The following is a 26,543-nucleotide window of genomic DNA, read 5'->3' as shown; positions in this document are numbered from 1 at the left end:
ACCGTAAATTGTTGAAATTTTCAAAGATTGACCCATTTAATCGACTTTTCCGTGTCGTCCAATCGCATAAAGTGAGACTGTCGGTAAAATTTTAACGCAGTGAAGCGAGCAAGCATATAAATTAATGATTAAATTTCATCTCTACCTTTCAACATTCATACACGAAAATGTTGCAGCAACAAGCGATTCAGCGACTCAGATAAAGTCGGAACATAACTTTTAATTTATTCATGTAAATTTATCCATCTAAATTTATGTTAAAAAATCGTTCCATAGTTATATCACTGAGACCTGTTGTACATCTAAAAGTTTTCACGTACGAGAAAAAAAAGACTCAACCATACAAGTAACTTTCCCATAAAGAGAGTTACCCTCATGAACAGCATTCCTTTTGAGAAAATTCACATCTCGTTCATTTTTTATGTCTGCCAAAAACACAGAGCTCGTCAGAAAGCGATCAAATAAAAAATCTTTCGCAGCTTGGCGTTGTTAGAGGTTGGAAACCTTTTTTTTCTGAGGAAACATTATATTTTGCTACATTTCTGACAAAACAAAGGTTTATTTAACAACGTACGCCATTAACAGGGAAAATAAACGTATTTGAAAAAGACAAAGGCAGCGCAGAAGAGGCATCATGATCACTCAACTATCATCGTTATTGTTACAACACACGTTCGGTTAAACGTCCGCCATTACCGTATTCCTTTTTCTTCTCGCATAACTTGTTATTTGTTGAATTGCTATATCGTTGTCGTGTCATTGTCGTATCCGCAAAAGGGTCTCACTTATTTTTGCATTACCAGAGCTGAGACAAAAAGCGTCGTCGACGTCGTCGTAATATCATTTTCATAGATTTTCTCATGTAATTTTTTATCGCAATTTCTGAGGAAAGGACACGTTCAACACAAAACATGCGAAAATATATACAAAATACGGAGGAGGAAAAAAACTAAGACAGAATATTTAATGATCTGTAAACTTGTGAAATTTATTATCCTTTGGGAAAAACTTTTCCTCCATGCGTACATCTAGCTGTGTGTGTGACAATCTTCTGCCGATAGGAAGAAGCAACGATTTTTTTTTTACTTTTTTGTCTCATTTTATTTTATATTCCACGATATTTGTTGGTTATGGTTTTTATTTTTTTTTTTCGTTTTTTATTTTTGTGAATCTTCAAGCAATGTCAGAGAAATATGTGATTTTTATTTTATTAACATTACCTTGAAATGTTTTGGAGAAAAATTTGCTGTTCATTTCCCACATTATTTATTGCCACTGAAGGAGGAAGAACTGCCGGAAATAAAATGCAAATTTTTATTATGACAAAGAAGAAGTAGAAAAAAAACCGAGAGAAACGTAAATTTACGACAAACAACAACAACAGATAAATTTTTGGGTCATAAGGTAGGTTTTTTATGACTTCTACTTAGAAAATGTCCCATAAATTTGGAAACGTTACTGGAATACGTAATTGTTTACGTTGCAATTCAAAAACGACCGACGACGACGAGACATCGAACTCTTTTCTCATCCAAAAGCTGTCTTGCTCAAAATAAATTACGAGATATTGACAAGGCAAGACCAAAAATGTCACATTGTATCTTCACATAAAAATAAAGCGATATTTTTGTCATTTTCTTTAGAGCTCATTCCGATAAATGCATTCGTAATGACAGGTGTCTGTTATTTTTATGATTATTATGACACTCACATACTCATTTCAATGCAAATTTGATTCGAATTCAATGAAATTGTCGGAATATTTGTTAGATTATCAAACTGCGCGCCACGTAAATAGAAGTATTTTTAATAAATTTGAAAGTTTTTGGAATGATGGTGTCCATCCGCTAAACTAAAGATAAAAAAAAATTATCTTAAAAACTTCAGGGGAAAAAAATTTTGGAAATCTTAAATTTTTATAAATTGTAAATTAGGTATTCTTTATATTTTATTTTTTTTTGTATATATTTTTCTTTATATTTTTTTTATTTTTTTTTTATTTTATTTTTTTTTTTCTGGAAAATTTGGTTTGGCAAAGATAAAACTAAAAATTTTTCAATTTAATAAAATTGTTGTAGTGATTTAATTTTTTTTGTAGAATCACTTCAAAAAATCATATTTTTGCACTTGAAAAAATCTAAAATGCGTTTCAAAATGCACTCAAGCTTAAAAATCCAAAATAAATTTTATTTCCACTTCATTCAAAAATCGATAATATTTTTTTCAAATCAAATTGGATTGACACCAGATGTGAATGAACGGAAATGAACTCTGATATTTCACGCCGCGTATAGCAAAATACATTAGTCTCTATCCAATCTATTCATTTTTAACCTTGCACAGCTGTTTTGTCTTTGTTTATCGCAAAAACTGGTTAATTTATTGTAAATATGCAAACTAAACGTCCCGTTTTTTAATGCACATCAATGCCCGGTGAGCACGATTAATTTCATTATTTTTTTTTCATATCCAGCAAAAAATAAAAATCGTCGACAACTCATCCAAACATAAACGACGAAACATCTCTCTGCAGAGCATTTGCGGTGCAACGCTATCATCGTCATTGCACTGTTGTCACACGAAGCAATGTTTATTTGTTTGGAAAAAAGAGTAGTGGCGAAAAAATGTAAATAGAAACTTCGCAAACAGAAAAAAAACGAACAAACAAGAACTTTCGTTGCAAGTTTCGGTGTGCACATGAAAGAATATGCGTTTGTCTTTTGTGTTGTTTCGTGTTTAAGTAAGTGTTTTTATTTTTAAATGTTCATCCAAATGTAAATAGTTTGTGGCAATTTTCTTTTTCAACTGTAAAAAAATGGATGGTTTTGTAAATGGTTTGTGAAGGTCTCTCTCCCTGGCTTACTATCTCTTGAGTAAATATGCAAAAAAAAAAAAATAAACGATATTCTTTCTAGTGAACTGTTCTGTGAATGAAATGAAAAGAAGAAAGAGACTGTATAAATCATGAAAAAGTTGACCTAAAAATGCAAAAGTCAAGATGGAAAAAGAAGATAAAAGGGATCGTTAATTTGCGGTTTAGTCGTTGGTGAAGTGAAGGTAATGTGTTTCAGCAAATGTGTCTACACTAAAATCATATATTTTAAATGACTTTTAAGCAAAGAACATTATTTGAACTTTTTTAAGTTTTTTTTTGATGAATTAAAAAAAAAATTCAGAGTCTTTTAATTTGAAAAAGAAGTCTAATTTCATCCCAGTGCAATTTTAACTTATTAAAGTATTATACACTCGGCATTTACCCCAGTTAACACTATAAAATACTTGGCCCAATGCACACACAAGCTCTTTGACTAAATGAGCAGTTAAAAACTTTTACCCAATGCACATTGAGCTTTTTTTTTTGTCCCAGTTGACAATTTATTATTATTGACCCAATGCACATTTAAGATACTTGACCCGATGTAAATTTTAAAAATTTGACCCAATGAACATTTAAACCTTTCACTTTGCGGGAAATCCGTCATATAGTAACTTTGCTATATAACAGTTTTGTTAAATGGGAAGTTGAAGCAAAAATACAAATTTTTAAATATTTCTTAAAGGCTTCTAAAAGTTGTTAAATAAAATAATAAATAAAATTGAATGTTTCTCAAATCCAGTACGGATCAACAACATTTAATTGATTGAAAAAACATTTACGAAAACATTGCTTTAGAGTCTTGTTTTTATCTTCCAGTTGATTTAACAAATTGCCCAGTCTCTAATTCCATCTCCGTTATTGTTTACTTTGAGATGAAAAAGGCAAATCGTTTATTATATGATCTTCGATCCCAGGTAAAGAGATTATTTTCTGATATTCCTTTTTGTGTGGTTACGCCATGTAGCAACGTACACTTTGTGGTCGACTCGTTTCTCGAAGAGTACAACCAGAAAAGTGTGGACGAAGTATGGGAGAAGAAAGGAAAAAGGTTCAAAAGATTAATTTTATTGATGTACGATTTTTCTATTACTTTTGATGAGACTTTTTTTTCTCTCGTCAAGGCAACCATGTCCATTCAAGTTTATGACTATTTATGGGTACAGACAAAAAGTACTTTGATAAATCCGTTCATAAAATCATGGTGAATATCAAATGAAAATGTTGCGGTCATAAATTGAAATTACTTTGATTTTTTCTCCCTCTCTCTTTGCTTTTCTCTTTGCGGCAATTGAATTGCGCGATTTTACCCTATACTTGTTTAAGCTGATTGAATTTTTTCGAAAGATCAAAGGAACGTTTAACTTGACGGATTACTTTTTGTGTCATGAAAATAACTAACTAGACGTCTCCACTTGCAAATGAAGATGTTTATAAAGTAATTTGTATATTTTTCGTCAAAACTTTAATTATTTACGAGTTTTCTGGGCAAAAAACCCGAACGGCATTCAACTTTTGACATTGTTGAAGAGCACATAGACACACAAAAAACCAGTAATTACTTACCCTCAAGTATCATTCACTCTCAAACACATCTCTGTATCGCAGTGAGAGGTGTATGTGGTGGTGCCAGAGACAAATCACGTACGAACCCGAAAACGAAAACTTTTAGAAATTATCGCATCTGGGACACATATACATAATTAAATAGAGCTTTAATTACATTATGAAGCATAATTATGGTTCTTTTTAGTTTTCGTGTGATGCCTTTATAATTATCCCTGTAATCTAACGTGTTATTCAGGCGCTGCCCCTTTCTCTCCGTGCGGTCCTCACGTTCCGTACGTTTGACAATTTATTTAACTGGGAGGTGCTAAGTATTTATTGCTTGTATTTCTTTTTGACATTTAAATGGAAATTCCTCTTGTTCTTAATTTTTTTTCGCTAGTACCTGCGAAGAATTGTGGTTGACCTAAATTCTAGTTTTTTTTTTGGATGTGGGGTTGCGTAACAGGAAAGGGGAACACAAAATGAAGACAAATTATTGACAATATATTTTTATTTAACGTCCCCGGAAACGAATTTTAAAGATAACTTTTTTCTTTGAAAGAACATTTTTTTTCGTGAAAGCGCTTTTTTATGACAGAATGGACCTCAAAGCACCAATAAAATGCATTGCTTTTGCGGAAATGATCTCATTTTTTTTAACAGAATCATATGCGAATTAATTTTTCATGTGAAACTTTATGTTTGTAACGTCAAAAATATTTTATTCATCCTTCCTGTGCTACTTTGTCTCTCTCTTCTTCTAAAATTTTCTTGTTTCGACTGTTTGAAGCGAGAAAAAAGCAGCAACTTAAACAACAAGAGCAAACAAGAAGAACAACATTATTTATGTGACGCTCATTTTCATCTTCGTCGTCTCATTTTCTACTCAAATTATTTTTCATTTATACTTTTTTTTTGTTTTTAAAGTAACAACAACAACAACAACAAAAACGACAGAAAAGGACGAAAATCATTTTTTGTGTGTGAGTGTGTCTTGTCTTGAGAAAAATAAATTTTATCTTTTTTGTCGTTTGTTCTTCTCTTGAGAAGACATCTCGTTGACTATTATTTCGTTACCTTTATTTACACCTTTTTTTTTGTAATTTTGTTCATCTCGTTTCGTTCGTTGTTTTGTAAAATTAAACAAATGACATTTTTGTCTCGTTATTTTTCTTCTGTCGCTGCTGTTGCTTGGCAGGAAAATTTGAATAAAAACAATAAAAACTGTCAAAACTGATGAGAAATGCCTGATCAGGGTTGTACTGTAATTATGATTATTTGAGGTGGTTGAGGTCGGTGACTGCCTAATTTCTAGACGATGCGTATCACATCATGTCATTTTGGAACACATTTTGAATAAAAATTGTGGTATTATCATGGGGTTAATGGTGATGGGATGCCAAGTCACATGGTTCAAGGTTAAAAATTTATTGAAAAAAAAAGTGATTAAAAAGTTAATTAACCACGTGGTGTGAAAAATTATTTAAAACATGTGGTTCAAAAAAATTTTACACCACGTGATTTGAAAAAATATTTAAAACATGTGGTTCAAAAAAACTTTACACCACGTTGTTAAAAGGCTAAATAAATCACATGATTGAAAAATTGATTAAAACACGTGGTTAAAAAATTAAATTAAAATTAACCACGTGGTTAAAAAAATTAAATTAAGCACGTGGTTAAAAAAAATTAAATTAAGCAAGTGGTTAAAAAATTAAATTAACCACGTGGTTAAAAAAATTAAATTAACCACGTGGTTAAAAAAATTAAATTAACCACATGGTTAAAAAAATTAAAATTAACCACGTGATTAAAAAATGAAACCGATATAATATATCAATTTCTATGAATTTTAAATAATCCAATTGCTTGAAATTGAAATAAGCCAAAATAACAGAATACCATCGTTAATTGTTCTCCGAATAACAACTTTTTTAAAGTCATTTCACATTGTCATGACAAAGTTGAAAAGAAAAATTTCCATGAATTCAGTTAATGCAACATTTTCCCATGAAACGACAGATAGGAAATTTTATTGTTTGCATGTCAAAGCAAACGAGGAAGCCTTTGTCCTTCCTTTTGTTGTGCAATTTAACTTTGACTGCAATAGGGAAATTTTTAATTGAAACAAGTGTTTACCAAAAGCAGTTAACATTTCAATCAATTTAATTAAAGAACAAAAGAAACCGCAATAATGCCTGTTTTTGGTCAGTTGAATCAAAGCATTTTGATAATGAATTTTTACTTGCTTTGATTATTTTCCGTCCGTCTTCGTAAACTTGAAACATTTTGCAACTTTAATTAAATCAAAGTTTGAATTAAACTTTTTACATAAATAAATTATTCGTCCGCCTACTTGCTACGAGAAAAATTGCGGACCGCGCTGCAAACAGAGAAAAACAGCTGATTGCCTACGAGCATCATTTATATTTTCTCCTGGTATTAATGCTTCCTTTTCAAACGTTTTCCGAGAAAATTTTAATGCAAAACACCGAGACTAATGATACCAAGGACACAATTTGAATAAATTTACTTTGGCAAAACCCAAAAGACGACCTGGAATGGGAGCGAACTGAATGGCGAAAATTGAATAGACTTGTTTACAGTTTACTCTTTTTTTTCTCTTCAAAATAAATTGACATTTTTCAAGAAGGTTAATGTAAATACACTCGATTGGTATTTTACCGCTCCTCTTATTCCCTTTTTCACACATGATTAAACGAGATTATGGACCCATGAAACCAACGAAGGACGTCAAAGCATTTTATTTGATCTGTTTCAATCACAACTTTTCTTTCAATTTTTTTTCTCTCTATCGCAATTCAAGGTCGCTTAATGCAGGATTTAATGGCGCTGCTATTTTTTATTTATTTACTCTCCTCATTTTTATTTTTAGACGTAATTGGGTCAATGATGATAGATATTTTCCGTTTTTCAAGCCCCAAATAATTACGCAAGAGAGAAAGAAATATGGCAATTAGTCAAATTGAGACTACACTATTCTCCAAACTAATGACTATAAATGATCATTATTCTTAAAGTTTTATTCTCAAACAAAAAAAAAAAAAAAAACAAAAATGTGAGTATATTAAGATAAACAAACAATTTTTTTTGTATTTTGCATCTGAATCAAAATTTTCTTTTGTCCAATATGGTTTGGAATAATGGTATCTCTTAGTTTTTTGTGTGTGTGCTTTTTTCTGCTTCATTATTTTATCGAAATTAAAACAAAAGAAGAACGCACGCTTGCATTCTATTACTTCGTAGCCTAGTTAAAAACTTTTTGTATTGTTTTCGTTTTTCTTCCAAGTTTTCTGTTTTTTGCATATTTATGTTTATTTTAAATAAATATTTTCCTCGGAAAAAAATAAATAAACAAATGGAAAGAGTATTTAGCTAAAAATTCAGTCAACCGTTGCATTGATATTTAAAAGTTGGTAAATGGAAATAAATTGATGAATTAGAGAAATTTTTGTCGTGGTTCTCGATAAATGAAAGAGCGAATCTATTGAGAAAAAATTGGATTGAACACAAAAAATGCTGATAGCTTGACAAAAAAAAATTTAACAAAAAAACAAACTAACATTCAAACTAGTGCAAAATGGGAAACCATAAACATATTTTCTGCATTTCCCTCATTGAATGAGAAATTTCTCTCTGGTTGGTTGTTGTACTACTAGTTAAACAATTTTTTTTTCGTACAAATAAATATTTAAAAACAAAAGCGAAAATAATAAAAGAAGAAAAATATGTGAATTTTTCTGTGCTCGTATTTATTTAAAAACAAAAGTTTGTTTTTGTTCTTAAAAGTGGGTTTCTCATTGCCTATTTTTTTCTCTCTCTCCTTCTATGCGAATCCACGCCAGAACGAGCAAAAAAAAATTATTATTGAAGTTTTTCTGCCTTGCCGGTCTGACTGGTTTGGTAAATTGTTTAGGCAAACCACATTACTGTATAGAGAAGTGGCGTGAAGTATCAGAACTGCAAAAGGACGATGGTTTAACGGATTAAAAAAATTGTGGCATGTTACTTCGAGTTCTTTGTTTTTTTTGCGCGTCTCGTGTATTTTATTGTTTTTAATGAGATTACAAGCGCATGTTGTAACGGCAAGGCAGCATTTTTTTGCATTGTTTTTCACTTGTTTTCGAATATCGTGGCAGCAAAAACTATTAATTGCCCAAGTTTTTTTCTGCTATCTTCGACGCAGCTCAAAAGACTCGATGAAAGAGAAAATTTTTGTAATTTGCGGCGATATCTAATCCGATTACATTGATAATGTATTTTTTTTCGTCTTTTTTTGTGTGGGAATCAACAGAAGTTGTTGGTTGGCGATGTAAAATTCGCGGAATTATTATTATTTTATTCTATTAAATTGAAATGAAATTGATAAAATTTTGGGAGATTTGCGGAAAAAATGTGGTTTTGGTTTCAACGACGACAAAGGGAGCGCACGAAAATGTATTAAAAAGTTTTCTCATTTATTTTTCTCGCCTTTGATTTTATGTTTCTCCCCGATATTTGAGATCAGAAATTATGATTAAATTTTACAAAAAAATAAAATTAATCTCGTTTGATTTTGTTTGTACGAATTGGATTAAAAGTAATTTTTAGATGTTATCTAACGTAATTGTCAAAGTTTCTTTTTTCATTTCCTGAAATTCGATGTTTTCATCGCTTTTTGAGGACGCGCGTGTTTATTTTTTTGATTTAATACGATTTGCTTTTGATTTTGTGCCGATCTGAATGCATTGAATTTACGGATGACCTTGTTTGGTTTGTGGGAATATAGACGCGTCGTGATGGGTTGTGACGTGGGTTGTCGCAACTTCAATTCCCAAAACAATATAAAAAAATATAACTCGCAGACAAAACAAAAATAACGTAAACAAACATAAAATTGCAATAACAGCCAATTTCTTGAAAAAAGGGCAGTCCGTTGAGTGTTGCTTTAAATTAAATGCAGAGACAGAACGGCCATTTGGGATATTTTCCGCTTTGCTAGTGGTTATAAATTGGTTTATTTTCAATTTAAATTGAAATGTAAGCAAATTAAACTTCAGTTTTCATTCAAACTAATAAATATTAATTAATTATTTAATAATAATATTATTTTAAAAAATTTTTTTTTGACATGATATTGAAAAAGGGCCTTCTTTCAAAATCAAAATTAGTATTTTTTAAAATTATTTATTCAATTTTCCAATTTATTTGACGTTACAAATATTTTAACAGATTTTTTTAAATTGCCTAAAATTGAATTTTTGAACATTTCTGGGCTGTTTTAATATTTAATATTTAAATAAATCAATTATAATAAAATAAAATTAATTTAAATTTAATTAAATTTTTATTAAAATTAATTTACTTGCAATTAATTAATTTTAATTTAAATTACATCTTTTTGATAGTTTATTTTGCAAATTAATTTTTCAATTTATTTCATTTATTTTTTAACTTTTGAAAGTTTCTCGCTTTTTTTGACCCATGATAACTTGTCTCTCGATCGAATCCGTTAGCAACGATAAAAATATAATGCCACCCACTCAGGCAGTGTCCCATTAAAATTTGAATGGCATTACGCGACTTCCGTCATTAACTATCCTCTCACAGGTCAACAATAATCGAAGACTCTCTTTATTCACTTGAATGAAAATATTTTTCTGCTTTTAGCGAGCTTTATCGGCATTTTCAGCATCGCTTCGCTGAATAAATTCATTAAAACGGATTCATGGTTGGTGCGTATTTACACACAATATAATAATAATAACAGATTACGAATTGTTTATTTATTTTCTTTCCTCATTTTCGTATTTTTTCTCCTTCGTCGTCGTATTTCTTGTAAGTAAGTTTATTTATTCAGTCGTCGTTTGAGAAACACTCGAGAGCTAGAGCGCGCTCGTTTTGTAGACGAACGGCAATTATTTATCATGCTTTGTTGTTATCTGTGTGTGTGTGTGGGTATGTCGACTTTTTGCTGGCTTTTAATACGACAAGTGATTGCTTTGTTTTTGATTTTAATTAAGTCGCAAGTTTTAGGCGTTTCGTTCTCTGTTTCGCACACTTAACCTCGCACATTGTTGTATACGGAGAGTTAATATTGAATCGCTCTTGCAAACACAAACACTTGATTATATCGTTTATGTAAATAAATAAAAAAAAAAATAAAATAAAATATCTGCTCGAGGAAAATGAAAGAAGGAGCAAAAGAACGACAAAATGATATCATTATTATGGACTATTTTTCACAGAGCGAAACGAAGGATGCTCAAAATTATGATGATGTGACAAGCAAAGGATGAATACGCGTGTGTATAAGAGTTTGCCGATCATCGAGGGAGGAAATGAAAAGAAGAGTGAGTTATTTTCCTGTCATGCCTAATGAGAGGCAATTTAACTTTTACATTTCGTATCACCTGATGAGCTGCTTTCGAATTAATTAAAATTTTGTGTTTAACGACGTCAACAATCTCTTTCCTAATGACGTAATTTTATACATTTTTTTTAATCGAATTTCTTAGAATACATGGGAAAATGTGTGTTTCTGACGTGAAGGTTGCGATTTTTTTTTTTAGAAAATTCAGGAATATTCTGCATCTGTTTAAACAAGGAAACTTCTACCTTTACATACAAAATGAAAAACTACTTAAGTTAAGTTAAGCTAAGTTTTTCCAATTTTTTAATGAATTTTCCAAAATTTTCTACTTATTTTCATCGACAACATTTTCCAACTTAAAATTTCCAACAATTTTTTTATAAATATGCTGTCAAATTTGACATTTGATATGAATTCGCCAAACCTGCTAATTCATGCAAAAGTAAAGTGGCATACCACATAGACGGACGGACGGACGATATTACGAGAACAATACTACATTTAAAAATAAAATTGAAAACAGGTTAATGAAAGCTTTTAAGGCTAAAGAAGTCAGATTACTTTTTAATTTTTTTTCTTTTTACTCCTCAACGACTGCGTACGTGAAAATGATTGCTTTGAACGTGAAATAAAATTAATCCCAACTGTTTTTGACACCACAAGGTCTACTGGTTTTTCATTCAGTGTGTAGTTCATTCAGGTTTTGAAGCGGAAATTAAGCGTGACTTTTGTTCAACTTTTTATCCCGATGAAATATCCACATTAAATTGAAATAGGTCACGCAAGACAACAACATCACAAGCAAGTTAATGTTGATGCCAGACAATAACAATTAAAATGGGGCCCGAAAAAAATATTGCGCTACACAAAAATAATAATAAACACATTAAAAATAAGCAGCACAGTTCATAAAATTTCCTCGAGTCATCATCTGTGATGTCGTGTCTAGTTCTTAGCCCAGGCAACGACACAAGTCACGACACACGCTACATCCATGAGAAATGAGAAAATGCCCCGTTAAATTAATTGTGAGTTAAAAATGAATGGAACGTTGTCATTCTTGTCGTAGAAATATTTCTTTTATGTTTATTATTACATCTCTTGTCGTGCAACGAAATGTGTGAGTTGCCTTTAGTAAAATTTAACATCATTAAACATTTTCCCATAGACTGTGGCCATGTCCGAGAAAAAGCCTTTTTATAAACACGACATAATATAATGATGATGAAAATTAATTAAAATTTTCCCTTTTTTTCTTTCTGTGGACACTCGTACGCGTATTTGTATCAAAAACGATGTCGTGTCGTCTCCCTTTTATGATTATGATTATTACAGTAAGTCATGTACTTCATTTTATGACAACACACCACAGTCTCATCTACTGTGGTGCTCGCAGCTTTTGTGTGTGAAACGAATAATCAACTTCATCATCAGATGTAATTCCGTTTTCTGTTTCACTTTGGTGCTCCGTCGTTGCACACATTTTTAATATCATTAGAGCTCTGTGAAGTGAAATGAATATGTTGAGCTTTTTTCATTCGTTTTTGTTTCTAACTATTTCAGCGAATGGAAAAAAGTGCAGAAAAAATTATTATTTTTATGAATGGGTTACTGTGACAAACATTGTGTCACACGACAAGTTAAAAGGCTACAGTGTGAAAAATTTCAACTCGCAGCTCTAAAAATTTGCGAGATATGGGAGAAAAATTAAAAGGTTGAAAAATTTTGAATTAATATGACGAATTCCATATTGAAACGACCGAGTTTAGAAATCATGTCTTCCGATTTTGATGAAACTTTGGGGGATGAAAGACCTATAAAAAATAAGAACTTTTGCGTTTTTGGATTTTCAGATTTCCCCCCCTATCGGGCGTGGGGGGGAAATTAAGGTTTTTCGTTTTTCAGCCATAACTTCCCAATGGAGTACAGTAGATTCAAAAGTGAGGGCTTGTTGGAAAGGTCTTGGCAAGAGCTACAAATCATGGAAGAAAATTTTTTGACTTTTCTCGGAAAATGTCGGAAAATTTTTGAAAAATAGTTTTCAAAGGGGGGGTAAGGGGGGGAACTCGGAGTGTCCAGTGGTGTCCATATACTCAAAAGAAAGGTCTTTTTACGTACTATAAGACTGCATATTTAGATTTTCAAAATTTGGAGGTCCCCCGAACAACTTTTTTCAAATTTCGGTGATTTTTAGGCCATTTTTCACCAAAAATTGAGTTTTCCGGCTATATCTCGGAAAATATTCGTTTGCGAGTATATGTTTCATGGAGAAAAGTAATGTACACGAGACAACTAACATTTTAGGAGAAAAAAAAATTTTCAAAATTTTCCCCCCCAAAAATTTTCGAAAAATTTTTGAAATTTTTTTTTCACCCATATGATTTGTCGTCTCACGTACATTACTTTTCTCCATGAAACATATGCTCGCAAACGAATATTTTCCGAGATATAGCCGGAAAACTCAATTTTTGGTGAAAAATGGCCTAAAAATCACCGAAATTTGAAAAAAGTTGTTCGGGGGACCTCCAAATTTTGAAAATCTAAATATGCAGTCTTATAGTACGTAAAAAGACCTTTCTTTTGAATATATGGACACCACTGGACACTCCGAGTTCCCCCCCTTACCCCCCCTTTGAAAACTATTTTTCAAAAATTTTCCGACATTTTCCGAGAAAAGTCAAAAAACTTTCTTCCATGATTTGTAGCTCTTGTCAAGACCTTTCCAACAAGCCCTCACTTTTTAATCTACTGTACTCCATTGGGAAGTTATGGCTGAAAAACGAAAAACCTTTATTTCCCCCCCACGCCCGATAGGGGGGGAAATCTGAAAATCCAAAAACGCAAAAGTTCTTATTTTTTATAGGTCTTTCATCCCCCAAAGTTTCATCAAAATCGGAAGACATGATTTCTGGACTCGGTCGTTTCAATATGGAATTCGTCATATGTAAAACCAAATTGAACTTAAAAATTGACGTTAAACAGACACAAAATAAAGAAAATATACTCAAAAGACATTTTTAAACTTTAAGTGAGCCATGAGAAATGTGTCACAATTCACAACTTTTTAAAATTGTCAAATCAAGAAACATCAACATCGTGGTCCCACAAAAATCCCATTTTATGGAACAAAAATGAGAAAAAATTCACCTAAGAACACTAAGGCGCCATCCATTTACGGCGTCGGATAAAAAGGGACATTTTTTGACCCCCACCCCCCCTATAATCGGAAACCGTCGGAATTTAAAGACCCCCCCTAATTTACGACGTACTTTTTAGAAAAATACTCCCCCCCCCTTTTTTCAAGAAAAATTGTTAAAAATTAGCTCAAAATTATGGAAATTTGTGAAAAATTTTACATGTTTACTCAGTAAGTTGAAAAACAGATCAAAAAATTTTGAAGCACTTAAATATTTTTTAAAAATTGAAACAAAAAATCTTAACTATAGAGAATTTATGCGACGTCGTATTTTCCTTTTAACCCCCCTCCCCCTTCGTCGAAATCCATCGGAAACTCATGGACCCCCACCCCCCTCAAACTTCCGACGCCGTAAATGGATGGCGCCCTAATAAAAAGTCTAAAATATGCGACACAATCGGTATGATTGACGAACTTGATTTATAGATATTATAATTTTTTTGTAATATCTTTTTATTTTTTTCAGTAAATAAGGTTTTGCTCTTATTTCGGACAGTGTAAAAACTGTTAGTACTAAGAGTCGACTCATAAATTATAAAAAATCGACTTATAAATTATAAAATTATTTAAAAAAAACTTAAGATATCTTTATTAATAGAGAACAAGATGATAATCTACAGATCAGTAGGCGTTGGTTTAGATTTTTTCCAGTAGAGATTTGAAGTGTAAAATATTGTTAGTTTATCAAGTTAAGATTAATTGTGATCTCTATTATAACAATCATTCTTTCATTTTAAAAGACAAAATATTTGTGTCATAATTTTTTTCGGGTGTGGAAAAATAAATTAAAAATTTCTCTTTTTATGTTCGCTAAAAAATTTGTGTTGCAAAATATAAATTTCTTACAGTGCATGTCACAAAAGTAGTTTTCACTCATTAACGACAGTCTTTTGTTTCCCATAATGCAGTGTTTAATTTTTTTAATGCAATTTCATACAAAGTTGGACGTTATTGATGTCATGTCAATATAATTTGATTGTCATTGTGAATTACTTTTTTGTATGAATTTATTATTTAAATAATTCAGAACAAAGAAAGCGCTTACGTCATTATCGTTTCAAAAACACACAAAAATGTGAAGAACGCTATCATTAAGTTGCATCATGCTAATTTTAATAATGAAAATGATTATTAGAACATGAAACCGTTGTTGGAAATTCAAAACATGTTATTAGACATTGTGCTGTAATTGAACATTTGTCAATCATCGTGCCTACAAAAGACATAACATCAACATAATGTTTGCTCGGAGCGAAGCATCGAAAATGTATCAAATTTTTTCTTGTTTTCATAAGACGACGAAAATTTCTGGTACCTACATTTTCGTCAATAAACGAGCGAAAGAGAGAGAAAATTTTCGTCATATACATTGATGATAGTGGCATTTCCTCCTGAGATTTGATATTTATTTCTCTTTTATTTATTCACTTTAACTTTCGAGACTGTTTTCATAGTTTTGTACATGTGTGTCTGTGTTAAGCATGTTTTTTCTGTGAAAAACGAGCTGATGTGTATCAATTCAGAGTTTTTCATATCCGTTTCGATAGAAGCTACGAAGATATTTGATTCCGATAAATTCCCACTAGAATTGAGTCTTTTAAAATTTTTATTAACAGATAGATTGTTGAGTGCTTTTGGGAAGGATTTTTTTTTTGCTGTTGTTGAACTTCTGTTATTTTTTTTCAATATCAGATATTGCTGCAGTTGGAAAGAAGTGATTTATAAAGTGACTGGGATCGGAAGTTTCTAGTCAATAAAAATTGAATTGTCCCGGAAAATGATTTTATTTTCTTTTTTCGGAGCAAAAATAAATGTTTTTTTGACGTTTACTTTAAAATCCCAGTCACGAGAAAATTATTCACTTCACAAACTCCAATTTTATCCTCCACAACTTGATAATTTAATTTCACAAACACGTCATCATGCAACGCGTATCGTAGCGCAACCACAAAGGTCATTCTAATAAATTGCATTTTATAAAACCGTTGTGTCCTGTTTCTAAATTGCTAACATTAAATTTGTATCTTTCGTATGTGTGCACCGCATTGTTTTCTGCATTCACCACCGCACAAAATAACACACTCCGTACATGGAAAAATAAATTTTATCTAACTTTTCATCCTTTTTATCATCCCTCTTTTTTTCTATAATGTTACAAATTATGCATTCCTCTTATTTTTATGTATTTTTATGATCATTCATGTTCATTGCATTTTATACACTCGGCATGCCGCATGCTCGCATATGCTTATCGGAGCTTAGGTCTTCGTCTTCTTGCCTGCTTGTGTGCATGTGTTGCGATGAATAAGTGTTATATTATGGAGTAACCAGTAAATTGGAACAAATGAATTCAACAAAATGATAACAAAATTTATTAGAAAGCTCATGTAAAATTCCATTTTATATAAAGTTATCCCCCATAGAAGGATTTTTATTGTTTGTGTATACCTGGCATGCATTTTGCTGAGGCAGTTGCGGCAATAAATCGGGCAATCGCATATTGCCACACAGTGGGTAATTCGCAGGTTTGATAAAAAATAAAAATCTGATTTTTTTAAAGACAACTCGGCATTTAAAGTTTTCTTAGGATATTTTTTTTCTTTTTGTTATAAAAAAATCGTTAAATTAATGTAAATTCAAAATTTTTACATAAAATTAATTTTAGGAGTTTTCCAAATAAAAAAAAAATTAAAACTGCTAATAATTGGTTAAAAAAAATTTTGAAAGGCCTTGTTTTTAGACTCTGAGTATGGAGAAAAAAGTCCAAATTTCCCACTGGGGCTCTTGAGGTTTCGTTCGTATTGGGCATGCTACTGCACTTGCACAGAAAAAAAAACACAAAGAATATATGCCAAGCAACTAACCTAATTTTTTCATCTCTTCTCTTTCTCGTTCACATGCGATGATGATGCAGTCTGTGGCTGGCTGCGAGCACCAGCGAAGTAAGATTCATTTTCACATAAATATATGATAATAGTATAGAGGTAATAATGTTACATACACGATCAACGGGCATGAATGTAACTTTTATCATCATCAGCGTAAAATAGACTGTACCACCGCACAGAGCAAACAGCCAAGGATAGCGAGCGATACTGAACTTTGTATTCATCAACATTCAACGCAAAAATGATTTATATGAGGAGCAAAGAAAAAAAGCTTATCTGTTTTGAAACAATTTTGCTTTACAGCAAAGTCGTTCGAATAAAAGAAGGAAGAGTGGGTGATCCCGAAGCAAAGAAAAATATGCGGAAATGGATATCGTGCAAGGACGACGACGACGACGACGATGAGGTCTGGCGTGAACAATGATGTGTGCGATGGCAAAATCGAATAAATTATTAGGGTTCCTTTGAAAATTAATGTGAATTTTTATGGTGAAACGAGGTTTATCAGAAATCGGAGCTCTTTGCATGTGCGCGCCATGTCATGTGATGATGATGATAATATATGTGGCGTATGTGGTCATCAACTCATCCCATCTTCCTGCTAAGCCATGAAGCGTAAAACCAGTGAATAAATAATTTTATAGCAATTTAATTTGATTGTTCGAATAAATTTTTGCGGCGAAACGGATATGTGATACGGATTTTGGGGACAGAACGGATGAATTCGTAGAAGAATTTAAATTTATCGCATTTCAACGAATTTTGTTGGTTGGTTTGGCTACCTGACCGCGTTTTGTGTGACCTTTACATAGAAAGGATTTTTTGTCTATCCGTTCCAAGTAAACTCAATATGCACAAAACATTTAAAAATTTTTAGGAAAAAAAATATTGAGCCGATATTCGGGCTATTTTAAACGAAAATCAATGAATAATTGGATCAAAAACAAGTAATTTAAAAAATGTTGATTTTTAACCAAAAATTGCTTGAAAATCATTAAATGTCGAAGTTGAGGTATAATTTTTTGAGAAGTTTTTTATTTCACTAGAATTGTTCGCTGTCTGGAGTAGATCATTTTTCACAAAGAAATATATGCCCGCAAACCTAACATTGCTTCAGAAAAGTCAAAAATATAAATTTTCCACGTTTCATCAGCATTGCGCTCCAGTCGATTTTTCTCCATGGTTTGACCCTTATACCCATTGTTCTTCACAAATTAAGGCTTAAACCTTGGTTTGTTTCGGAAATGGAGAAACATAAAATTTCCGAAAGAAAATGTTGCTGCCTGGTCTCGAACTCGAACCATCCAATCTGCTACTACGTACGACCTGAAAGGCCTTCTAAGAGTTCCTTAAATTTCTTAAAAGTAATTTTTCAGTGAAGTTCTTATTTTATTTCTCAGCTTTTTTTCTCTCTAACAAAAAAACATACCTTTAGCTTTTAGAGTAAGAATAAAATTTAGAGACCGTATCGTTGATGAAAATTTGTAAAATTAAATTGAGCTCATAACTTATGCTTGTTTGCATTTGCAGCTTCTGTACTTTCATCTCATTGTTATAAATGTGCATCGTTCTGTATTATATTTCCTTCCTCTTCCATTCTCGAACGAGAAACAACGACCTCGTCTAACTCGTACCCAGATTCCCATTCATTTTTGTCGCATTTCTCATCACCATCATTTATCGTCTTAAACACAGACGTTTTTCACACCCATATGAATCATCATGATTCCTAATCTGATTATATTATACGTTTTTTTTATTATGATGATTACAATTTTATTATTACACACTCGCTTTTTTTTACCCGTTACACCGACTGAGCCGGAACGCCAGCCACGACGATGTGTGTGGGTAATAATAAATTCAATTTAAAATTTTTCATGTGAAAATCTGAGGTACTCACTTGACACTCGTACATGCCATGATCCCTGCGTTGCACGAATTTTATTTGCAGTGTCCAGGTGTTTGTGCCTGGCGTATGCAAAATTCCGAATCGCTCGTCGTTCGTGTACATTTGGTCACCGGATGATAAGATGTGCCAGTCTCGTCGACGAATCCAGGTGATTTGATTCTGTTTTTTGGAAGAAAAGACAAAATTCATTAGTAAAATTGAGTAACACGTGTCTGAAACGCACGTGTAAAATTATATTTCATGAAAATGTTTCTTGGAAGTGCTTTTAAATTTTAAAAAGGTATTTTTTAATCTGTCATAATAATAATTTTTCGAGGGGTGTCGTATTATTCATGCTCTACTTAATCTCTGTTATAAAATGCATGATGGAACGTAAACAAAATTAAATTTTAATGAGATTTTTATTATTAAGAATTTTTCATGGTTTTCTAATTGGGTTCATACAAGGTTGATCTAATCGAAGCATCCTCGCCAGCAACACGGTTAAAAAAAAGTGAAGTCTCATTAAAAGCACTTATGGTCCATTATAAAAGTTTTTATTTTGCCTTAATCTCCTTTTTTAATCCTATTCTGTACGAGCACTTCAATATTTTCACTAAATCTTATTTTTGTTCGGCGCGCCATTAGGAATGAAAATAATAATCTTGTGCACCAGCATGGCGATGAAGCTTCGTATTTCAAAAAAAAAAAAATCTGTAGTTTCGTTTGAAATTTAACATTTTTTTAGAAGATTAAATAAAAATAAAAAGGACGTATAAAAAGAATGGAGGAAAATGAGCAACAAAAGAGTGATTTCATGGTATTAATTGAGTTTTTTTTGATTGACTTTTTTTGCTGCTTCTTCTTCGTCGTCGCTATAAATAAATAAACCTACCCAACGACGATAATGATTAAGAAAGATGAGAGGCTATCGATTTGGACAGATGAGCGAAGAATGAAAAAAAAAAACTTTCTTTATCTTTTTTAATTTTTATTTTGTTCTTTTTTAGATTCGACTTGTAAAAGGCATCTAAGCTGGATTTGTCTTAATTTTTTTTCGGTTAAGCAAAAAAAAAGAAAAGATGGAAAACAAAAACTGAAAAAATGTAATTTACTTTTTCTTGTCCTGTTTCTGGCTTTGAAAGTTAGTTTAGAAGATGTTTTTTACAAAATATTTCAATTAATTTTTTTCCTTTGATAAAATATATCAAAAGATGAAAAGCAGGAAGATGTTGTGCCACGAAAGTCACATAATAAGCGAAAAACTTGATTGATTTGGGACTAATTGAGACAAATGATCCCAATTAGATGAAGATGTTTGTCTATTTTTGGAGGAAAATAATAATTAAAAATTACTTACCCTGTCTATTCCTGCAACTTTGCACACGAGGAACGCAGTGCCACCTAGTTGAACGGTCGCGTTATGAGCCATTAACTGCAAAAAAAAAAACAAACAAAAAAATTTCATTAGAATCATTGACAATTGCCATGGCAAACTTTTGACCTTTTAATGGAGGGAACGGAAGAAATCCTTTTTATTTTATTTTTTTTTTAGCGAAAAAAAAGTTATGAATAATAAAAATTTTCAGGTTAAATGTTTGCCCTGTGGACATTTTTTTCCTGAACAAACTCGCTGTTAATTAATTAATTATTAATCATTTACGCATGGTTTTCATTCAGTGTACATTAGCAAAGTTTTTTTTCACTTCACGCTTTTTATTCATACACACGAAGGTTACTCGTTTAATTATTCATTGTTTAAAGGACGTTATGCCGGGCAAAAAAATGTTGATTTGGTTTCTCTTTGATAAAATAATTTTTATAAAGAGCAATATGAACCGTAGCCAAAGTTCTTCGGAAAGAGGAAAACTTTGTGCTTCGCGTTTGTCCCTCAACCTCAAACGAAGGCACACACACAAAAAAATATAATGATGATGTCTCTTCCCTGTTTTATTATTCATTTCAGTCATTTTTACAAGAAAGCAGCAACACTGTCATACTGGGTGTTAATGAAAGACGGAGCAGAAGGTAGAAAGATAAAGTTTCTCTATTGGACTTAAGGAACAACTTTTTCTTTATACTGGCTTTTTTAGCGCGTCCACGAATATTATTATTACTTCCCTCATCATTTTCCACTTGGCGGTATTACGAGTCTTAAGAAAAAAAGAGGAAAGTTGGCAGCGAAGAAAAATATTTTTGGTTCCGGAAGTTGTGACAAAAATAATTATAATTATTATAAAATAATTTGGTGGCGGAAGTCAAATGCATTTAAATCTATCCACACAGCTACAGCGAAAAGTTTATCAATCAAAGTTTACGAAAACTTGACAATGCCCTATTTTTCTTTCTGCAAACTCAATGAAAAGAACGTGCAGTGACGAATTTCTTTTGTCCTCTCTCACACAAAAGTATGAAGATCGATTTCTTGTTCAAGTTGCTCCAGCAAATAAAAGGTAGGCATTTTTTACAATGGACCAAAAATATGAATAAAATTGAATTTGATTCATATTTATAACATAAAGTGAAATCTCATAAAGTTTTTTTCCTACTTATGTTATATTACTTTTCAATTTGTAAGAAAAACTGAGGTGAAAATTCTCGTCGTCCTTTTTTTTGCATACTCACCTATTACAAAAAACGTATACGGGATGAAAAAAAATTGAATAAGGAAAAAGTATAAAAGTCTATTAAAGAGCTCTGTATTAGGCACAAGAAAAATATATAAGGTGATAAGAGGGTATGAAAGTAAAGCACACTTGAATCCCACTTTCTTCCAGTACTTTGTTTCAATATTATCGGTGCTTGTGTAAAACAGTGCAAAATGCTTTTGCAATAATAAAAGAGACTAAACTAAAAGATTTTGCCATGCACCTACTATTTTGTGGTTGTTAAAAAATCTACGGGAGTACCTCTTATATCTCTCAAGAATTTCTTCAAATCAGTTTTGTATTGCTGTCCTCTTGAATTTTATTTTTTCAATTGCACAAGTCTCGAGTATTTTTGTACAAGACTGTCGAGAGAAATCGATCTATCTGCATAATACAACATGCATCATTAAAACTATCGCAAAGTTTTTCTGTCTTGTGTTTAAGAAGGGAAAGAGGTTATTGGCATGATTTTCCATGATAATGTTCACAACTTTTAACAGCATGATACGATTACGGACTTAAACTTATGAAGTGTCACTTGAGCTTTGTACCTGAAAAATTACTGATCGAAGTTCGATAAATATTTTTATAAAAGTTGACTTTTTAAACGATTTTTTTTAATTTTTTTATAACCATGAAGATTTAATGAGATGAATCGCATAACTGCAATTTTCAAAAAACTAAAAAAAAGTGGTAAATTTCTCAAAAATTAAGGTAAGCGTCAGAAACTCCTTTTTTAAATTGCAGAATTGAATTAATCTTTTTTTAATACCCAGTGGGAAATTTAGGCCTTTTAGACCCTCAGGGGCTAAAATAAAAACCTTATATAATTTTCTTAACAGTTTTCCAACTTTTTGTAGTTTTTTTGAGAAATTTAATTTACAAAAATGATGATTTGAGTAAATTGAATAATATATGGCTCAATAGTTCGATAATCATTGAGAAAACTTACTTTTGAGCCCAAATTCTATTAATCATACAATTATTACAATTAAATATATTTTTCCATGGAAAATATAGAAATTTTTGACTGCAAATCATAAAATTTACTCAATTTTTCTGTTTTCTAAATTTTTTTTCGAAAAAATTACATAATATTGGAAAACTGTTAAGAAAACTTTAAAAGGCTTTTATTTTAGCCCTTGAGGATCTAAAAACAGGCCCAAATTTCCCACTGAGTAAAATTTATTGAATTGATTTTTTTTTTCAAATTTTTTACGAGCTTTCATTTGAACTGATATTAAAAATTTCTTTTTCAGTGAGGAGGGGGGGTCATGTTAAAAAACACGTCGTTTTTGGATTTCGACGGTCTAGGATTATAGGGGGGGATAAATGTCAAAAACTGCCCTATTTTAATGGAATCAATGGATGACTTAACTTATTAAATAGAGAAACTATTTAAATTTGCATGGCCATGTTCAGTTTATCCTATAGCATCTTCTGTCCCTTCCAAAATTCTAATTTTTGTGATAAACGTGATTAACTTTTATTAAATCTGTGTTGAAATGAAAATAACAACTTTTAATTGCAGCAGTTCAAGTTTGCAGTCTGTTACAAAGTTCACTTCCATTAAACATTCAATAAAATAAAATCAATTTCCTCTACCACAACTCTTGCATCATAAATTTGACGACCTAATTAAAATTCTATAATCACCAACTTTTTAATGATGCCCGATAACTTATAATGGCTCTTTTTTGTTTTATTTAATGTTGAACAATAATTTGTTCGCTAATTGCGTTCCCAGCTGCTGATTGATTGGGACATTAATCGAATGATGTTTTCAATTTGGTTGCATTAACGTTTGATCGTTCACGTGAACACAACGTTATTTTTTTTTACTAGTTTTGCTCTCACCAAAAAAAAATAACAAAATGGTAATTGAAAAAATAATAATTTCGTTGTTTCTGGCGTGCCTTTGTGGCAAAAGTGAGGGTGAGTAAAGTACTTTTTGTGCAATTAAACACACATTAATCATCGAGTTGCTTTTCGTTACTCTTTGTGCCATTAAAGCTTTGAAGTGCTACGAATGCTTTTCAAAGGACGACTGCCATAACGTCCGAAACAACAGTCAATTTGTAGTGGAGTGCAATCACGCGAGTGTCCAGGCAGCATCAACGCATTTCAATTTTCTGCCAAATGTAATGAGCCAATTGCCGTCGGATGAGTTTTATTGCGCGTCATATGAGGGACTGCGAAGCAATACGACAGAATTAACGCTCAAAGGATGCTTTTACAGCACGTATAATCCGTGTGCCTTTTTGCCGACCAGCGATAGCAATATTGCAGTCGACTCGGGTTACCGATGCAAATACTGCAATTTACATGATGGATGCAATGCTGCCAACAATGGCAACAGCAGAGGCGGAAATGTTGATCAAAGGAAATCGTGGGTAGCTATGGTGACTGTCGGAATCGCAATGAGTATCAATTATTATTTAGGGGAATTGGAGATTTTTTAGATGCTGGATAATGATTGCAATAATATCAAATATTAATAATAAAAGCGACTTACCTCACTTTCCTCGAACTGCGGATTGTCTGTGCCTTCAATGTGATTATTTTCAATTTTTTGCGTTGGTCCGACCTTGCCTTTGTCGAGCACGGAACTCTTCCATTCTAGGTCTGGTGCATTGTTGCCAATGAGAGACGCTGGCTTGATGTGTTCTGAAAGAAAACCAAAACAGAAAATTGCTTTAGAATTTCACAAACAATCAAATTTAATTATCGTCAACAATCAATGCGCATCTAAACTTTTCACAAAAGTCTTCGACATTTATTGCACAAATTGACTTGGAAATGTTGTCAAAATCACTTTGATTTGCTTTGATTCTCCTTTTTTGCGTGTCTCGTTAACTCCAAAACAAGATTTAAATCCATGCTTTTTACAATTGAAATTCAATTAACATGACAAAGGAAAGCGCTCTTACGACTTCAAGCTACACGAGAATGAATCTTTTGTTCAAATGTGATACATAATTATGCTCTTTGATAAGGCAAAGGGAAGTCTTATCAGTGTACATTGTTTACGTATGCATATGACATTCGTTACATGACAGTGCTGATCTTCAAAAGTGGTTTGTTTTCAACACATGTGACTTTGTACATGAAATTACGATACACTGTAACTGTTGACTTGTGACTGTAACATTTCTTTCAGTGCATTCACATGAATAATCAAAAGCGTTTGTTGTTTATGTTTGAAAGTTAATTTATCATTTTCTAAATAAACTTGTCTTCAAATTAAATTGGGCCTCAAAGGCATTCAGCGTGTAATTTTACGCTTTAATGCCTAAAAATTTCAATTGAATTTTAGGTTGGTTTCGGAATAAATACAAAAGTATGCGGTAAATTCAAACAATGACCGGTCGTCTCCACTCTTACCATAGCTTGACATTCTGTTTCCATTAGTGGTTAAAACTTCTTGAGGTTTATCATCAATTTGTGTTCGAAATATTTCCAAGTAAAAGTGTAAGATTAATTGTTCAATGAGTTGGAATACTTTTTGCACAAACTATAAATGTAGGTAGGTGAATGTAAATTGTAAACGTTGCGTTGGAGACAGCCTTTATTCAAAACTTTTGAAAACAATTATTGTGGGACATCAGTTTTAGGTGTTCTTTCTTTGTTTTGTTATCTTCACTCCAAGACAACGTAAGATTTAACCAAAAATTATCAAAGTTTCTCGTACTTTTTTATTAAATCTTTTGTTTGTAAATGTCCTAAGACAAATTTTTACCATATTTTGTACGTTCAAAAACAATTGGAACAAACTATTCACAAATTTACTTTTTCATCGTGGCTTTCTTAAATTTTTTTTCTAACAGTTATTCGAAGGTTCAAGTCAGTTTAAAGTTTTTATGTTTTTCCAAAACAGATTTTACCTAACACTCTATGCAATCATTGCAATTTTCTAGATAAAGTCAGAACGAGAATGAATTGCATTCGTTTATAAAATGAATGACTTGACCGCATTTCAATGTGTTCAATTTCATTATTTTTCATGGATTTTTTGAGTTTTCCCGAAGATTTTCATTAATTTTTCATGTTACTCGCAAGATTTCCCTGAACTTTTAAAAATTTTGAAATATTTCAAGATATTTCGATTTTCCATGAATTTTCCGAGTTTTCCCGAAGTTTTCCACTAATTTTCATCGACAACATTTTCCAACGGATGAACACGAATTTAAAATTCCAACCGATAATTTTTTTAAATATGTTGTCAAATCTGTCATTTGAAAAGACTTCGCCAAACCTGCTAATTCAAACAAAATTAAAGTTGCACACCACACAGACGGACGGACGGACGGACATCACGAACACAATACTGCATTTTTTTCAAAAAAATGTAATGCGGTAAAAATGAAATGTGGTATGCAATGAATCTTACATATCCCAACAACACAGGCAACCCAACTTTTGTGCTCCAAAAACTGAGTCTGACACGCTACAAAATATCCCCAAAGATATTCACGAAGCAAAATCTATGTGATCGCATTTCAAAATTTATATTGACTCTGAGTTTCAATTAATAACAGTTTCACTAGAATTCTGATTTGCTAATCTCTTAAGGGTTTTTTGTAGCGTGTCACATTCAGATATGAGAAGGTTTTAGACAAAAATCAAAAGATTCGTGGAAAATTCACAAAATGCATTCAACATGATTGCATATTCTATGATCTGACTTAATGCATTCCAGGTAATTTTCTGCTTTCAAAAACAAAAAATAAAAAAAAATCGACGGCTGAAACGAAGCTCAAGGGAAGCTCTAGTTCTTTTATAAAACAAATTAAAATTCTTACGAAACAAAACCAAGCAAAATTTGGAAAAACATAATTTCGTATCAAAACACGCAAGAGAAAATTATGATAAAATAATTTCTCTTTTCCATAGAAAAGCCTTTTCTGTTGTTTTAATAATTTTCCACTAAAATGATATGGCGATGTCTTCATTGAGTGGAGCGAAAAATAGAGAGAAAGGGTACATTATCAAAATATCTTTGTGTGTTCATTCAGCCATTCATTAAATGTCTTTCAAATTGCGCACATTTACATGTTTTGTGGTAGTTAAACTAGGTGAATGACAAACACAATTATTATTGGCATAGAATCCCTTTTTCCATTT

At 31.7% G+C, this 26,543-nt stretch overlaps 1 protein-coding gene across 1 annotated transcript in view; it reads right to left on the bottom strand.

Moving 5' to 3' along the window:
• LOC134831274 (hemicentin-2-like) overlaps positions 1-26,543 on the bottom strand; it is a 117,897-nt gene that overhangs the window by 39,859 nt on the left and 51,495 nt on the right. The window contains exons 4-6 of the mRNA XM_063844966.1: positions 23,935-24,086; positions 20,132-20,206; positions 18,784-18,951 (exon numbers count right to left, since the gene is read on the bottom strand). Coding sequence (XP_063701036.1) covers positions 18,784-18,951; positions 20,132-20,206; positions 23,935-24,086 — 395 coding nt within the window. The remainder of the gene's footprint in view (positions 1-18,783; positions 18,952-20,131; positions 20,207-23,934; positions 24,087-26,543) is intronic.

The sequence above is a fragment of the Culicoides brevitarsis genome, chromosome 2, assembly GCF_036172545.1.
Source record: "Culicoides brevitarsis isolate CSIRO-B50_1 chromosome 2, AGI_CSIRO_Cbre_v1, whole genome shotgun sequence".
NCBI classification, from domain to species: domain Eukaryota; kingdom Metazoa; phylum Arthropoda; class Insecta; order Diptera; family Ceratopogonidae; genus Culicoides; species Culicoides brevitarsis.
Note: the sequence above shows the minus strand (reverse complement) of the source record. Positions and strands in the feature narration are given on the sequence as shown.